General features: G+C 42.3%; 1 protein-coding gene across 1 annotated transcript in view; it reads right to left on the bottom strand.

Annotated features, from left to right (window-relative positions):
- LOC144593162 (sorting nexin-31-like) overlaps positions 1–18,069 on the bottom strand; it is a 90,750-nt gene extending 72,681 nt beyond the window's left edge. Inside the window, exons 1-3 of the mRNA XM_078398644.1 lie at positions 18,010–18,069; positions 17,837–17,911; positions 203–320 (exon numbers count right to left, since the gene is read on the bottom strand). Of these exons, the coding sequence (XP_078254770.1) occupies positions 203–320; positions 17,837–17,911; positions 18,010–18,069 (253 nt within the window). The remainder of the gene's footprint in view (positions 1–202; positions 321–17,836; positions 17,912–18,009) is intronic.
- Between the last annotated feature and the right edge of the window lie 232 nt (positions 18,070–18,301).

Raw genomic sequence — 18,301 nt, 5'->3', positions numbered from 1 at the left:
GCATAGTGAATAAGTAAAAAGAGTATGCATGTGTGTGCACCAACACATCTGCATGCACATAATGAGTGCTTGTCTATGTTCAGAGTGGGAGGGGAGTCCCATTCTGATCTCCAGATTTCTCTTCTCAGCATGCATTATATTGTTTGAGTCACTCCAGTCTATGTTTAAGGATTTCTCCCCGACCTCAGACTCATGGAGCTACCTTTTTGAAGATATGACTGTAATTGAAGTCTTCTTTCTTCAGCCATGGACTCAGTTTGTGCAAGATAACTCTTAGGTGGAAAAGTTGGAACACGTTTGCTCCCAAAATATCTTCTTATCTGGAAAGAGAAAAAAAACAAAAAAAATACAGTATTTACTAAGATACATACATTTTCAAGTACTGTGTTAAAAAAAAACAACAAATAATAAAGCATACTTCAAAATGTCAAGAAATAATTTAATGATCAAATGCAGGATGTATACAGTCCATTTAATTCAAAGCATTAAATGGTCCCACAAACTGATCATCTTTTACATAGAATATATAAAGGCTGGAAAATAAATATTACTGGAGGAAACATCTCTACTCTTCAGAACAGTACCATGGGATATTTTACTTCCTCCCAAGGAGGAGGGTACAGCTTAAGTTTAATGTTTTAGCTGACAAATGTCACTTTGGACAGTGCACCTCTCGTTCAGTGCAGCAGTAGTGTGTGTGCTCATTTCCAGAGAGCCTCCAACATCATACCGAGACAGGCGTCGACATCAACAGCAGCAGCTGACGTCAAAATCATTTTTAATATGGTAGGAAAAAATCCAAGGCATTCGGAGAAGCATTTTTGCTTCTATAACCAATGAGTTATGTAAATCTCCAGCAACATGACAAAGAGCAAATGTACCCCATTAGGGACCCAGTTTGGTTAACCACACAATTACAGAATAGAATCAAGGAACTGCAGATGCTATCTTACATAAAAAGACCCAAAGTTCTGGAGTAACTCAGTAGGTCAGGTAGCAGCTCTGAAGAGCCTGAATAGGTGATGTTTCGGGTCAGGTCCCTTCAGTTTGAAGAAGAGTCCTTCAGTTCTCCAGAGATGCTGCCTGGCCCTCAGTTACTCTAGCACTTTGTGTCATACAGATACTAAACCTGACCAGCTCATCTTGCCTCCAACTAAACAGTTGGAAGGTCAATGATCAAAACATTAGGTGTTTTTCTCTCTCTCTCTCAACATACATTACCCAACCTCCTGAGTTTTTTTATTGCACATATTTAGAGCAACATCCATGAGGGAGTGCATACTGTAGGCATTCAAAACTAGTCAATGATTCACTTATTATCAGAGATTGTAAAGGATAAGGTTTCAATGACTGGCTTGTCAGCACTTGAAAGGTTTCAATATACTTTGAACCCTTTATCCAATCATCTTTGACCTGACATTTGCCATCAAATAGACGGAGTGGCTGTTGACATTAAAATAACTCTCCTACCACAGATCTCAAGAATGCCCAATTGTGACAATTTCATGATCTTCCTCAGACAGGTGGAAGTAAAAGATGGGTCCCTGTTTGTCTATAACAACCTCCTGCTGTATACAACAACAATAAACTTACCGAATAGTGAAAGGCTCAGATAGAGTGGATGTGGAGAGGTTGTTTCCACTAGTGGAAGAGGCTAGGACTAGAGGACATAGCCTCAGAATTAAAGGGTGTTCCTTTAGGAAGGAGATGAGGAGGAATTTCTTTAGTCAGAGGGTGGTGAATCTGTGGAATTCTTTGCCAAAGAAGGCTGTGGAGGCCATCGATGGATATTTTTAAGGCAGAGATAGATTCTTGAATAGTACGGGTGTCAGGGATTATGGGAAGGCAGGAGAATGGGGTTCAGATGGAAAGATACTGGAGATCAGCGATGATTGAATGGCGGAGTAGACTTAATAGGCCGAATGGCCTAATTCTGCTCTTATCACTTATGACCTCATGACATTTTCCCCAACACCAACACCAATTCCCTTCTTTATCTCCACCATATAAGATCTCTCCTTTTCTCCCCTCAGAACCAAACTGAAAATGTAATTGCTATAAAGATATACAGCCCCACCTAAGCAAACCATTGAAAATCTCAAAATATTATACTGATTAAAGTCTTCCTCCCCTGCCCTCACCACATATTTTCCACTTCCTAAAGGTGCTGCCTTATTCCAAGTTATGGTGGTACAAAGCAAGTTTAATGTGACATATCTCCAGTAACCGTGTTCCCATAGTAATCTCGTCTGAATATGAATCCAGGGACCACAGGCTGGCAATACCTGGATCTTGTGAATTTTATGCAGAGCGAGTGGAGGCGATATTCCTTGTATACACTGGAATTTAGAAGGATGAGAGGAGATCTTATCGAAACGTATAAGATTATTAAGGGGTTGGACACGTTAGAGGCAGGAAACATGTTCCCAATGTTGGGGGAGTCCAGAACAAGGGGCCACAGTTTAAGAATAAGGGGTAGGCCATTTAGAACTGAGATGAGGAAAAACTTTTTCAGTCAGAGAGTTGTGAATCTGTGGAATTCTCTGCCTCAGAAGGCAGTGGAGGCCAATTCTCAGAATGCATTCAAGAGAGAGATGGATAGAGCTCTTAAGGATTGCGGAGTCAGGGGGTATGGGGAGAAGGCAGGAACGGGGTACTGATTGAGTATGATCAGCCATGATCACATTGAATGGTGGTGCTGGCTCGATGGGCCGAATGGCCTCCTCCTGCACCTATTGTCTATTGTCTATAATTCACCCAAGCACAAGCCTAGGAAATCTCTTTGACCACAGGGTCCAGCTAGTCCTGTAAGCATTCATAGATGCCCACTTTCCAATGAGTCAACGACAAGAAAGTGAAATTAATTTACCCTCCACAGTGCATCATTCACTTACACATATTCAAGTGCATGTTTTGGCATTGTCAGCAGTCAACACAGCCATCCGTCAGATTAATGTTAAAAGTCACATGTAATGCAACAGTTGGACAGGGATATATATCACATGGGCAGTGGAGATTAGTTTATGTTCAAAAAACATTGCAGGTCGAAGGGCCTGTTCTTTCACTGCGTGTTCTGTGTTCAATCAGCCCAGCACAAAAATCTCACATTCTTCAGTCATACTCATAACACTTCAGGGCTCAATTTCAGACAATAGCCATTCCAGTCATACATCTCATATCCAACAATAATTTTTTCCAAGTGCTCTGGTTTCCTCTCACATCCCAAAGACATACAGATTGGTAGATTAATTGGACAATCTAGCACATAGGCGAATAGTAGAATCTGTGGGGAATTAATGAGAATGTGGGGAGAATAAAAAATAGGATGAATGCAGGATTCGTATTAATGGGTGGTTGATGGCTGATGTGGACTCAGTGGCCAAAGGCTTTGTTTCGCACTGTAGGACTCAGTGACTAAGTACAAATTAAAGGTTGGAGCACTCTGGCTTGTAAACATCATGCAAGGTCCTCTTATAAACAGGGAAACCTCAGCCAATCCATCAAACTAGCCACTCTCATATGACATCCAGAGCATCACACTTAGATACCCATTGGTATTCTCACCTAACCCCCCCCCCCCCCCCCCAAAGAAAGCGGTCAAGAGGTGGCTTGGAAAAAAAGCAATGCCAATGAAGAGAAAACAAAGTGGGGCAAATTCTTCACCAATCCCATCAAGCAATCAAAACTATCCCAGCTCACACAGTCTATGGAGATATTAGGCCTCTTGACAAATCTGAAATTTCAATCTGAAATAACCGTTTCTCTTTCCATAAATGCTTCCTAACCCACTGAATGCTTTCCATGGCTTTCTGTTTTGTTAAACATCAAGCCAATCAGTGCACCTACTATGGAATAGTAGTCTTTTTATAGTGCACAGTGTCTCAGTACACAACACACAAGCCGACAGTGTACTCCCGGGGCTCAGTAATCTAGGAGGGGGGAAACATCCACCTAGGCGAGGTCACCAGTCATTCACTTTTAGACCAACTGCTTCTTCCTGCAGAGGTCATGGAGACAGCCTTTCTGATGGCTCTGAATACATGACCATGGCCCTAAACAATGTAGTACAGCGAAGAGCCTCCCATGCATAAACATCCTGCTGTACTGGCAGACAGTAATACCCTATCCATAGGCTCATCATCTGATGTTGAATGTTTGAATGCTTTTCACACCCACATATTCAGAAACATTCAGGGACTACAAGAAAACTAAATTAAGGATAAAAAAAAAAATTAGACAACAGTGACACAGCTCTTCAGTCAGAGGGTGGGTGGTGAATCTGTGGAATTCTTTGCCACAGAAGGCTGTGGAGGCCAAGTCAGTGAATATTCTTAAGGCATAGATAGATAGATTCTTGATTGGTATGGGTGTCAGAGGTAATGGTGAGATGGCAGGAGAATGGGGTTAAGAGGGAGAGGTAGACCAGCCATGATTGTATGGCAGAGTAGACTTGATGGGCCGAATGGCCTAATTCCACTCCTATCACTTATGATCTTATGAGCTGGTAGAGCTGCTGCCTCAGCACCAGAGACCCAGGTTCATCCTGACGTTGGGTGCTGTCTGTGCAGAGTTTGCACATTCTCCCCATGACCATGTGTATTTCCTCCAGGTTCCTCCCACATCCCACATCCCCAAAACATGGTCTCCATAAATTGCCACCAATGCGTTGGGAGTGGATGCAAAACTGAGATAACATAGAACTGGTGTGAACAAGTGATCGATGGTTAACGTGGACTCGCTGGGGCAAAGGGCCTGCCTCCATGCTGTATCGTTTAATCAAATACATTTAAGCTAACAATGAAACCAAAAAAGAAGTCTCACTTACTGTTCACCTGGCAGTCATTTCTGCCCATTCATTTAAATGGAACCACTGTACTTGTGACAGGTCTAACTAGGTCAACAGGCAGTTTCTCAACTGAAACACCTGCTCTGCCACTTTTGACTCCACAGAGAGTCCACTGGTGTAACAAGAGCAGCCCGCAGCACTGAGAGCACAGAAGATGCCATGGTCGGCCCAAGTCAATTCTAGTTCTAGCTTTCAGGTCTCACCCAAAGAAATACGAATAATTTTGACGGCAGCACTAGGACATGGGCAGGTGATCTGGCCCACCATGTTATTGGAATTTGATGCAGGGATGTGGGAAAGAGCTTGAATGGAATATTAACCTCAGACAAATGGCCCCATTTGGTGCTATAAGTAAATATAATATGGAAAGGACTACTCCAAAATCTAATATAAAATTTAACAAAAAGTGCAGAAAATCCTGGAAACACTCAACGGGTCAGGCAGCATCTGTGGAAAAATCAATATGCATCAGAATCAGCTGGCTATCTTGGCTTTAACTGCCCAAGTGTGGACACAAACTGGATAAGACCCACTGAACAAAGACACCTCTTTTTTTACATGGCAGTGACTTCAACATCAACAACATATACAGGTTAATCCTGTCTGGACTGGCAGAACAGAACTTGTTTTTCTCAACGGAAGGTTCTAGTTAAAACAGGAAGGCACGACTCTTTGGTAACATAGCCTCTGTTCAATTCCATCCATTCACCTGAATCAGAAGTCTGTGGCTTCATGTCCCATTCCGAAGCCTTGAGCACAGAATCTAGGTTTACACTCCCAGTACTGTACTGTTGATAGAGCTACACTCAGTTATTAACCGAATCTGCAGATGCATATTATAAATTCTTGGGCATTATATTAAGGAGGGATGGCAGGGAGAGGTAAAGATCTTCCTGTCACGTTGGACAATACTGTTCTTATTCCTCAGTTATTTATAGATTATTTAGGTTTGTTTCTCAATGTCACAAAGATATATGGCAAAAAGGCCCGAAGATAGACACAAAATGCTGGAGTAACTCAGCGGGACAGGCAGAATCTATAGAGAGAAGGAATGGGTGACGTTTCGCATCCAAACCCAGACTAGTCTGGGGAGAAGGAAATGAGAGATATAGACAATTACGTAGAGAGATAAAGAACAATGAATGAAAGATATGCAAAAAATTAATGACGATAAAGGAAACAGGCCATTGATAGCTGTTTGCTAAGTGAGAACGGGAACCTGGTATGACATGGGTGGGGGAGGGATGGAGAGAGAGGGAGTGCAGGAGTTACTTGAAGTTAGAGAAATCAAATTTCTACTGGGTCATTTCAGTCATACTACTGGGTTGCAAGTTGCCCAAGCAAAATATGAGATGTTGTTCCTCCAATTTGCAATTAACCTTATTCTAACAATGGAGGAGGCCTAGGACAGAAAGGTCAGTGCGGGAATGGGAAGGGAAATTAAAGTCTTTGGCAACTGGGAGATCAGGTGGGTCGAAGCGACTGAATGAAGGTGTTCAGCGAAAATAACAGTGGCCTGTTTCCTTTATTATTGTTACTTTTTTGCATATTTTTCATTCATTTGTTCTATTTCTCTCTATGTCAATTGTTCATCCCAGTTTGGCAAAATAATACAATTGTTCATCCCAGTTTGGCAAAAGAATAAATCAGGGAAGGTAGTGCATCCGTGGCTAACAAGGGAGATTAGGGATAGTATCAAAACAAAAGATGAAGCGTACAAATTAGCAAGAAAAAGCAGCCTACCAGAGGACTGGGAGAAATTCAGAGTCCAGCAGAGGAGGACAAAGGGCTTAATTAGGAAAGGGAAAATAGATTATGAAAGAAAACTGGCAGGGAACATAAAAACTGACTGCAAAAGCTTTTATAGATATGTGAAGAGAAAAAGATTAGTTAAAATAAATGTAGGTCCCTTGCAGTCAGAAACAGGTGAATTGATCATGGGGAACAAGGACATGGCAGACCAATTGAATAACTACTTTGGTTCTGTCTTCACTAAGGAAGACATAAATAATCTGCCGGAAATAGCAGGGGACCGGGGGTCAAATGAGAGGGAGGAACTGAGTGAAATCCAGGTTAGTCGGGAAGTGGTGTTAGGTAAATTGAATGGATTAAAGGCCGATAAATCCCCAGGGCCAGATAGGCTGCATCCCAGAGTGCTTAAGGAGGTAGCCCCAGAAATAGTGGATGCATTAGTGATAATTTTTCAAAACTCTTTGGATTCTGGAGTAGTTCCTGAGGATTGGAGGGTAGCTAATGTAACCCCACTTTTCAAAAAGGGAGGTAGAGAGAAAACGGGGAATTACAGACCAGTTAGTCTAACATCGGTAGTGGAGGAAATGCTAGAGTCAGTTATTAAAGATGGGATAGCAGCACATTTGGAAAGTGGTGAAATCATTGGACAAAGTCAGCATGGATTTATGAAAGGTAAATCATGTCTGACGAATCTTATAGAATTTTTCGAGGATGTAACTAGTAGAATGGATAAGGGAGAACCAGTGGATGTGTTATATCTGGACTTCCAGAAGGCTTTCGACAAGGTCCCACATAAGAGATTAGTATGCAAACTTAAAGCACACGGTATTGTGGGTTCAGTATTGATGTGGATAGAGAACTGGCTGGCAGACAGGAAGCAAAGAGTAGGAATAAACGGGTTCTTTTCAGAATGGCAGGCAGTGACTAGTGGGGTACCGCAAGGCTCAGTGCTGGGACCCCAGCTATTTACAATATATATTAATGATTTGGACGAGGGAATTGAATGCAACATCTCCAAGTTTGCGGATGACACGAAGCTGGGGGGCAGTGTTAGCTGTGAGGAGGATGCTAGGAGGCTGCAACGTGACTTGGATAGGTTAGGTGAGTGGGCAAAGGCATGGCAGATGCAGTATAATGTGGATAAATGTGAGGTTATCCACTTTGGTGGCAAGAACAGGAAAGCAGACTATTACCTGAATGGTGGCCGATTAGGAGAAGGGGAGATGCAACAAGACCTGGGTGTCATGGTACACCAGTCATTGAAAGTAGGCATGCAGGTGTAGCAGGCAGTGAAGAAAGCGAATGGTATGTTGGCATTCATAGCGAGGGGATTTGAGAATAGGAGCAGGGAGGTTCTGCTGCAGTTGTACAGGGCATTGGTGAGACCACACCTGGAGTATTGCGTACAGTTTTGGTCTCCTAATCCGAGGAAAGACATTCTTGCCATAGAGGAAGTACAGAGAAGGTTCACCAGATTGATTCCTGGGATGGCAGGACTTTCATATGAAGAAAGACTGGATAGACTCGGTTTGTACTCGCTGGAATTTAGAAGATTGAGGGGGGATCTCATAGAAACTTACAAAATTCTTAAGGGGTTGGACAGGTTAGATGCAGGAAGATTGTTCCCGATGTTGGGGAAGTCCAGAACAAGGGGTCACAGTTTAAGGATAAGGGGGAAGTCTTTTAGGACCGAGATGAGAAAGTTTTTTTTCACACAGAGTGGTGAATCTGTGGAATTCTCTGCCACAGAAGGTAGTTGAGGCCAGTTCATTGGCTATATTTAAGAGGGAGTTAGATGTGGCCCTTGTGGCTAAAGGGATCAGGGGGTATGGAGAGAAGGCAGGTACGGGATACTGTGTTGGATGATCAGCCATGATCATATTGAATGGCGGTGCAGGCTCAAAGGGCCGAATGGCCTACTCCTGCACCTATTTTCTATGTTTCTATGTTTCTATCTCTCATTTCCCTTTCCCCTAACTAGTCCGAAGAAGGGTCTTGACCCAAAACGTCACCCATTCCTTCTCTCCAGAGATGATGCCTGACCCGCTGAGTTACTCCAGCATTTTGTGTCTATCTTCGGTTTAAACCAGCATCTGCAGTTCCTCTCTACATCACAAACCACCTATTTAAAGTAATCCTACATTAATCACATGTTTTATTCTCTCTGCATTCACAAAATTCCCCAAGTTCTATCACTCCCCTACATACCAATAAAACAGAGAGATGGAAACTAGAGACTGCAGATGCTGAAATCTTGAGCAAAAATCCATAGTGCTGGAGGAACTCACCGGTTCGAGCAGCATCTGTGGAGGCATTTGGACAGACGAGGTTTTGGGTCATGACCTTTCATCAGATTGATTAAAGGTCCCAACCCAAACCATTGGCTGCCTACTTTCCTTTACAAATGCTGCCTGAACTGTTTAATTCCTCCAGCACTTTGCTTAATGCAACTAATAAAGCAGGTTAAAGTAGAACTAATGTAAAATTGGGTGTTTGATGGCCCACAGAGAATTGGTGGGCCTGATTTGGTTCAACTCTTAATGTGGAAATAAATTGGAGCTAGTAATACTTATATTTCACAATAAAATTAAGTGCCCCAATCCTGCACTTCCCACATCTATCTCTTACCCAAGATCCACAAACTGGACTGTCCTGAGAGACTTATTGTTTCTGCCTCCTCTTCCCCACTGAACCCACCTCTTCATCCTTTGACTCTGTCCTGTCTCCTATCAACCAATCACTACCCACCTATGTCCAGGACATCTTGCAAACCTTCCAACATTTTTACAATGATAACTCCCATTGGGAACACATTCATTCTATCACCTTCTGACTATCTTCGAGCCCACACTCAAATTCACGGACTATTTCTGACACTTCTCAACCCTTTTCCAGATTTATGTCTCCATCTATTGTGGTTGAAGGAGCTTTCTCTCGCGTTTCCTCCATTTCCTAAACATCTGCTCACAGCCACCCCTCATTCCAAACAAAACAGAGTGAAGTTTCCTATTCCTTATCTTTCACACTACTAGTCTGCATCTCCATCATGCGATGCGGTGTCCATTCCACAACCTGCAATCTTCCACTCCCCGTCTCTTTCCACCTTCTGCAGGAAACACTATGTCCGTGATTCCCTCCCCATTCATCCCTTTCTGACATCTGGCACTTTCCCCTGCAATGGAAGGAGATGCAACTTTTGTTATTACACCTTCTCCCACATCACTCGCCAGGGACCCAAACAGTCCTTCCAGGTGAGGCAAAGATTCACATGCACTTCCTCCAACCTCCTCTGTTGCATTTAGTGCTCCTGATGTGGCATCCTCTGCAATCCAGAAAGAATCCGGATTTAAAAAAATACCTACATCCAAGTAAGCAAGGATTTACGAAGGGGAAATCATGCTTAACAAATCTACTGGAATATTTTGAGGATGTAACAAGTAAAATGGACAAGGGAGAGCCAGTGGATGTGGTGTACCTGGACCTTCAGAAAGCCTTTGATAAGGTCCTACACAGGAGATTAGTGGGCAAAATTAGAGCACACGGTATTGGGGGTAGAGTATTGACATGGATAGAAAATTGGTTAGCAGACAGGAAACAAAGAGTAGGGATTAAAGGGTCCCTTTCAGGATGGCATGCAGTGACTAGTGGGGTGCCGCAAGGTTCGGTGCTGGGACCGCAGTTATTTACAATATACATTAATGATTTAGATGATGGAATTGAAAGTAACATTAGCAAATTTGCAGATGACATAAAGCTGGGTGGCAGTGTGAACTGTGAAGAGGATGCTATGAGGATGCAGGGTGATTTGGACAGGTTGGGTGAGTGGGCAGATGCATGACAGATGAGGTATAATGTGGATAAATGTGAGGTTATCCATTTTGGTGGCAAGAACGGGAAGGCAGATTATTATCTGAATGGTGTCAGGTTAGGAAAAGGGGAGTACAACGAGACCTGGGTATCCTTGTACATCAGTCACTGAAAGTAAGCATGCAGGTTCAACAGGCAGTGAAGAAAGCTAATGGCATGTTGGCCTTCATAACGACAGGAATTGAGTATTGGAGCAAAGATGTCCTTCTGCAGTTTTGCAAGGCCCTGGTGAGGCCACACCTGGAGTATTGTGTACTGTTTTGGTCTCCTAATTTGAGGAAAGACATTCTTGCTATTGAGGGAGTGCAGCGCAGGTTAACAAGGTTAATTCCCGTGTACCAGCTAAATGCAGTCATCAGATGAATTAAAAATAAACCTCAGATATACCTAAAGGAAGTGGAAATGAATTGGAATATTATTCATTTCTGAGGCTCAGATGAAACACACAAGTATGTCTTCATGTCTCTTTAAACAAACCATTGTTCAAAAATAAGCCTTTCAGTAAAATACTGCCCATAATCAATCAAGCCAATCAATATTTGCGCTGCCACATTCTTCACCTCTTTCAGAAAAATCAAAAATCTGCAGATGTCAGAAACTCGAGATAAAAACAGAAAATGTTAGATGCCACTGGACCTGTTCAGCATTTCCAGCATTTTCTGCTGTTATCTACTTCAGTACCTCAGCAAGACTAATTTGCTAACATTTGCATTATTTTAAGGTGTAATTTTCTTCCTTCAAATAATACATTGCCACACAGGTGAAGCACAGAAAATCCAGCATGGACACTGAAATAGCTCAAAATAGCTTAAAAGGAAAAATAAATGTAACACACTTTCCCCTGCCTGCATCAAATCAATCTTCACTGTTCCACTGCGACAACAAATTCCATTTATATTGTGCCTTTTTTGCAACAAAGGGTCCCAAGGCTCTTTTGCTATTAAACAAAACTTCAGAATGAGGCTCACATGAGTCATCACACCCATTAAACAAATGCTCAGTTATACAGGCTGTATTAAAAGGAGTGCCCAAAAAAGGGAACTTCGAAAAGTTGAGGTGAGAATACCATAGTTTTGAGCCTTGACGATTAAGGCAGCTGCCAAAGGTGCAACAAATAATATGGGTTTTGCAAGGGACCCAAATTGAAAAGTATACAGCTGGAGAAAGTCACAAAAATAGATAGATAGATCTTGGCAGAATTTGAAAACAAAATTTCATCTATTCAACTTTGCAGGATGATTGGTACTTTAGCGTTCGTTTTTCTGCTTGAGAAACATTGAATTCAATAAATTGTTTCATTTAAATTGCATTTTCCCAACTCTTCTTCTTGAAGAACAGAAAGCATCAGTAAACATGCAATCGGAAACTGCATCAGGAACACGAGAATCCACAGCACTCTACTTTCTTATGTTTAAAGAGATTTGGCATGTCACCGAACCTGCTAACAAACTTCTACAGATGCACTGTGGAAAGTATCCTGGCATGGTTCATTGTGGAGTGGTATGGCAATTTCAAAGCACAGGAATGCAAGAGGCTGCAGAGAGAGGTGGACTTAGCCCTGTCCACCACGGCACGATCCTCCCCACCATCGAAAGCATCTGCATGAGGAACTCCTTCAAGAAGGCATTATCAACTCAGTGGCCGTTTCTATGCATTTTAATACATAATCGGGGATAGTAATATCGGGGATTGGCAATAATCTTACTGATCTGCATGCAAAAAAAGAATTTCACTGTAACTTGGTACAGAATGATGCCTGGGAGCATAGCTTCTCATACAATTCTATGGGAAAGCATAGTTTTAGTGAGTAAAACACAACAGCAACAGTTGGGTAGATCATCCGCACCCCCTGCCTCTAGTAGTGCAGAAACGTTGCAGACAAGGGGGGGGTTTATGATTGGCTCGGGCGGGAGCAGTGGCACGGTCTGCTCTGATGAAATGCCATAAAGACTGGTGTCGGGCGCCCTTTCAAGTACAGAGCCCCAGCCTTGGACCGTGTCACGAATAGTGCCAGGTGATTACAAACTGTGCACTCGGGGTTTGTGAGTGTGTATGGGGATACGCGAGTGAATGTGCCTTATTTAGTAGTGTAATAAAATACCTAGTGAATCAAACTCTGTTGTCTGAATCCGATGATTTATCGAACACAACACATGTGATAATAAAGAACATAGACACAAAATACTGGAGTAACTTAGCGGGACAGGCAGCATCTCTGGAGAGAAGGAATGGGTGACGTTGCGAGTGGAGACCCTTCGTCAGACTGACAGACTGATAATAAAGAACCATTGATTTATCATAAAGGATCCCCACCATCCAGGCCAAGGTCTCTCCTTACTGCTGCCGTTGGGTAGGAGGCACCAGAGTCTGAAGTCTCACACCACCAGACTCAGGAACAGCTACTTTCCAAAAATCATCAGGATCTTGAAACAATCTGCACAACCCTAATCCTATTTAAGTAACAGAACACCATGGACCAGTTCTTGCACTACTGTGGAATTATTTTCTAAATGTGTTTTGCACAAATGTCTTGTTTTTTGCAGTCGTTTTTTTCACTATCTTGTAGAATTTGTGTAATTTGTATATATTATATTTTCATGTGTTATCTATGTGCCTGAGATGCTGCTGTAAGTAAGATTTACATTGTGCCTGTACCTCACCATATTTGCACATATGACAATGAATGACATGATTTCAGAATGGTCGCTGCAATGGGACAATTTCCTGACCCTGAAATAAGTAGTTGATCTCTTTTTAAAAAAGTGATGATTATTTGGCAATTAGTTGTAGCAAACATGCCCACAACATTCCAAGCTCTTTGAGTTAGTTTACTGTAAAATGCAAGCATTTTATTGTCACACAGTTGAACACACATACATTTAGTTAGTGAAATGTGAATGCTCACATTCAAAAATTAACGGGCAACTATTGAAATAAAACTGTAGTTGAATCTAGGGCGGATGAAGAAAAATATTAACAAGGATGTTGCCAGGACCCTTGCTTGCTTAGTTATGTGAAGAGACTGAATAGGCTGGGATTGTTTTCCTTGGACCAAAGGATGCCGAGAGGTTACCTCAGAGTTTATAAAATCATGAAAGGCATAGAAAAGATAGATTGTCGGGTTTTAAAAAAAAAACAGAGTCAAAAACCCAAGGGTATTGGTTCAAAGTGAATGGGAAAAGATTTAGAAAATATTTAAAGAGGCAGGTTTTTCCACAGAGGGTGACGGGTGTATGGAACGAGCTGACGGGAAGAGATAAAGGCAGATACAATATACATTGAAACAGGTACATGTAGACAATAGGTGCAGGAGGAGGCCATTTGAGCCAGCACCACCATTCAATGTGATCATGGCTGATCATTCTCAATCAGTACCCCGTTCCTGCCTTCTCCCCATACCCCCTGACTCCGCTATCCTTAAGAGCTCTATCTAGCTCTCTCTTGAATGCATTCAAAGAATTGGCCTCCACTGCCTTCTGAGGCAGAGAATTCCACAGATTTACAACTCTGACTGAAAAAGTTTTTCCTCATCTCCGTTCTAAATGGCCTACCCCTTATTCTAAAACTGTGGCCCCTTGTTCTGGACTCCCCCAACATTGGGAACATGTTTCCTGCCTCTAACGTGTCCAACCCCTTAATAATCTTATACCTTTCAATAAGATCCCCTCTCATCCTTCTAAATTCCAATCTATGTACCCAGGATGCTGCTGCAATCAAGATTTTCATTGTTACTGGGCGTCGTCGTGCTCGTGTTTCGATAAGATCTCCTCTCATCCTTCTAAATTCCAGTGTATACAAGCCTAGTCGCTCCAGTCTTTCAACATACGACAGTCACGTCATTCCGGGAATTAACCTAGTAAACCTACGCTGCACGCCCTCAATAGCAAGAATATCCTTCCTCAAATTTGGAGACCAAAACTGCACACAGTACTCCAGGTGCAGTCTCACTAGTGCCCTGTACAACTGCAGAAGGACCTCTTTGCTCCTATACTCAACTCCTCTTGTTATGAAGGCCACCATTCCATTAGCTTTCTTCACTGCCTGCTGTACCTGCATGCTTCCTTTCAGTGACTGATACACTAGGACACCCAGATCTCGTTGCACTTGACACCATTCAGATAATAATCTGCCTTCCCATTCTTACCACCAAAGTGGATAACCTCACACTTATCTGCATCATTAAACTGCATCTGCCATGCATCCGCCCACTCACACAACCTGTCCAAGTAACCCTGCAACCTCATAGCATCTTCCTCACAGTTCACACTACCACCCAGCTTTGTATCATCTGCAAATTTGCTAATGGTTAATCCCTTCATCCAAGTCATTAATATATATTGTAAATAGCTGTGGTCCCAGCACCGAGCCTTGCGGTACCCCACTAGTCACTGCCTGCCATTCTAAAAGGACCCATTTATCCCCACTCTTTGCTTTCTGTCTGTCAACCAATTTTCTATCCATGTCAGTGCCCTACCCCCAATACCATGTGCTCTAATTTTGCCCACTAATCTCCTATGTGGGACCTTGTCGAAGGCTTTCTGAAAGTCCAGGTACACCACATCCACCGGCTCTCCCATGTCAATTAGTCAAGCATGATTTCCCCTTCGTAAATCAATGCTGACTCGGAACGATCCTGTTACTGCTATCCAAATGCTCCGCAATTACCTCTTTTATAATTGACTCCAGCATCTTCCCCACCGCTGATGTCAGACTAATTGGTCTATAATTTCCCGTTTTCTCTCTCCCTCCTTTCTTAACAAGTGGGATAACATTAGCTACCCTCCAATCGTGGCAAGTACAGACAAATGGGACTAGCTTGGTTGGCATGAACAAATTGGCCTACAGGACCCGATTTCATATTTTACAACTCTTGATTTACTGGGGTACTTACAATTTGTTTGCACTGGAAATTTCAATTTCAGAACAATACAAGAACAATACAGAAGACTGCAATTACAAAAGATTGTATCATTGCAAGATTATACAACATTGTACTGTAACCAAGTTCTTATTTCCACAGTAAAATATTAAACGTATTCCATGAAAATGCCATGATAAATCAAGCCCTTTAGAGTCATGGAACCTATAACTATATTGGCCCTACAGAAATTATAAATTCTGTGATCATCACCAAATCGTCCTTCAAATTACACACATCAAATACAGATTGAGCAATCGCTGACCGAAACTCTGCTGAGGTAAACACCCTTTATTATTAATGGGTGAAATATGAACGGGTGTTTAACAGTTCGGTTGTCAATGCTATTCATCATTAGTTATTCATGCATAGAGAATGTTTTAAATGTAACCTGCATTTTAACCATTCAATACAGACACCCAAAGCACTTCATCGATAATTAAAGCAAACAAGATTCATGAGAGATCTAATAGGACTGTCAATATTTATTTTGAGAACAAATAAAGTGAAGTGCTTTCCAGTGGTCAGAAGCCAGAGAACATAACTTCAGAGAACGTAATCAGCAAACATGTCCAGATGTGGAGAACTTTTTTATAACAATGCAATACATTTTAATTTGGAATACAGAGGCTGAAAGCATTGTAGAAGCAGTATTTTTTTTAAAAGTAAACAAAAAGCAAACTGCTGGATGAACTCAGCAGGCTTTCAATTGGGAATTAGACAAAGGCTGAAAAAAAACTGGAAGACTTTGGGAAAAGGGTAGCAGAAAAGGATAGATACGTCTTAAAATGTGCAGATTCAATGTCAAGTAACAAGGTTCCTCTTTACTAGGCATCACAAAATGCTGGAGTAACTCAACAGGTCAGGCAGCATCTCTGGAGAGAAGGAATGGGTGACTTCTTCAGTCTGAAGAAGGGTCTCGACCCGAAACGTCACCCATTCCTTCTCTCCAGAGATGCTGCCTGACCTGCTGAGTTACTCCGGTATTTTGTGATACCTTCGATTTGTACCAGCATCTGCAGTTATTTTCCTACACAGGGTTCTTTACTATGTCATTCTATCTATGATTCTAAATTTTCATAGGGCATAAATATTGATGGGTATAGCAGAGAAGTTCCCTGCATCTCTTCCACTACATCGTTCTACTTCCATTTTAGGGGGCAGCATCGGCAACAATGCAACACATCCAAATACTGCACCTGCCACTGTAGGGCATTTTCACAATAGAACTGAATCCATAATTGTCTGATTCAGCATATGAATGCAAGCAACCAAGCTGAGATTAATATTTAGCCTAAATGTTGGATAACAACCCAGGGATATGCTTTCCTATGGAATTAAATCCTACTCAATTCCAATAAGGGCTAATCTAAACCCAATCCAAACCGAAGAACTAATTTATTGGATAGCCAACTTGAACCCGATACATAATTGGGTCCAAGATAGACACAAAATGCTGGAGTAACTCAGCGGGACAGGCGGCATCTCCGGAGAGAAGGAGTGGGTGATGTTTCGGGTCAAGACCCTTCTTCAGACATAATTGGGTCCCTTTAGGGTCAGGATGAATGCCTAACTTTATTTGACCTTCTCCCAAATCTACCTTTGCATTTGGATGTTAGAAGATCATTTGGGTTGCGGTTTGGATATCCCTCACCTCACTCAGTTTCTTTTATTTAACACAGCTCCAATTGAGCATAAAACAGGCACACAGCATGGGGACAAGTCTTTCAGCCCACCAAGTCCATTACGGTCATCAAGCATACTAATCTATAATTCAGAACTCTGCAAAAACAGAATACACTTAGATTCCTAAAGTATATTATTAAAGTTTAATTAAAATAATATTTAGTGCTCCAGATAGAACAACTACTGGAAAATCTCTGTCAACAAATTTATAATTGTTAATTTGAGCTACTGTCCAATGAAAATAAATAAAGTGCAACAAAGCAACCTCTCCAACTTGCCAAAAGGCAAAGTTTGCATTTTCCAGTTTCATAACTATGGAGATAAATAGATGCAAAAACTTAAAACGTGCTGGAAATACTCAGCCGGTCAAGCTGCACTGGAGAAGAAAGAAACAGGTCAAGAATTCAGAACTACTGTTTTCTGACACCACGCCACGGGGAGTGAATGGACAAGAGAAGAAAATCGGGGCTGCTGCAGTATTTTTGTAGTGGTTTTTGTTACACAGCTTTCCTTAAGATTTGAAGCTGCCAAACAAAATAAGCCACCTTTAGCCTTTCGGGTCAGCTGCAGTTAGGTCACAGACGATAAAAATCATCAGCTGGAAACATTAAAGTTTTCAAGAACAAATTTAAACCTCTTTCAATACAATTTCTCCACTATACCACGCCTAACCCATATCTCCCATGTGCTTTGGTTTGTGAGCATGTATAACAAACTCCCACCCACTGCCCCACCGCGACCCCCCAACAACCCCCCTCTGTACATACCTTTTCATTCCATCTGTGCAGTTGGCTGTACCTCACTTTGCAGAAAGGAAACCCCTCCAGATGAACACCGTACACCTGACACAAATCGGGGGGGAAACAAACATATTTTAACAGAGTAAGTGAAGCAATAAGTGTCCCGTGTGTCGTTCCGGGCAATAGAAGGCGTCCTTTACCACATAGCGCGCCCCCAAAGAGTCGCAGCCTTTCTCGGTGGCCCCAATGGTGAGGTGCATCTCTCCGTCCAGCCGCACACGGGACGGACAACAGCTACTCAGTGAGTGCAGCGCACGCTTATCCAGCACGGCTCCAAGGGCGGTGTCGGGAGCGGAGATTTCTGGGACGTTGTAATTCACCGTTGCAAATACCACGGCTTCATCAAATACCTAGGCTTCCTCACCTCCCACACGGGGACTTCCTCTTGCGCCCCAGCAAAGAACACTTGTACGTTTTACAACGCACGGCACA

Source organism: Rhinoraja longicauda, chromosome 4 (genome assembly GCF_053455715.1).
Source record: "Rhinoraja longicauda isolate Sanriku21f chromosome 4, sRhiLon1.1, whole genome shotgun sequence".
Taxonomy (NCBI): domain Eukaryota; kingdom Metazoa; phylum Chordata; class Chondrichthyes; order Rajiformes; family Arhynchobatidae; genus Rhinoraja; species Rhinoraja longicauda.
Note: the sequence above shows the minus strand (reverse complement) of the source record. Positions and strands in the feature narration are given on the sequence as shown.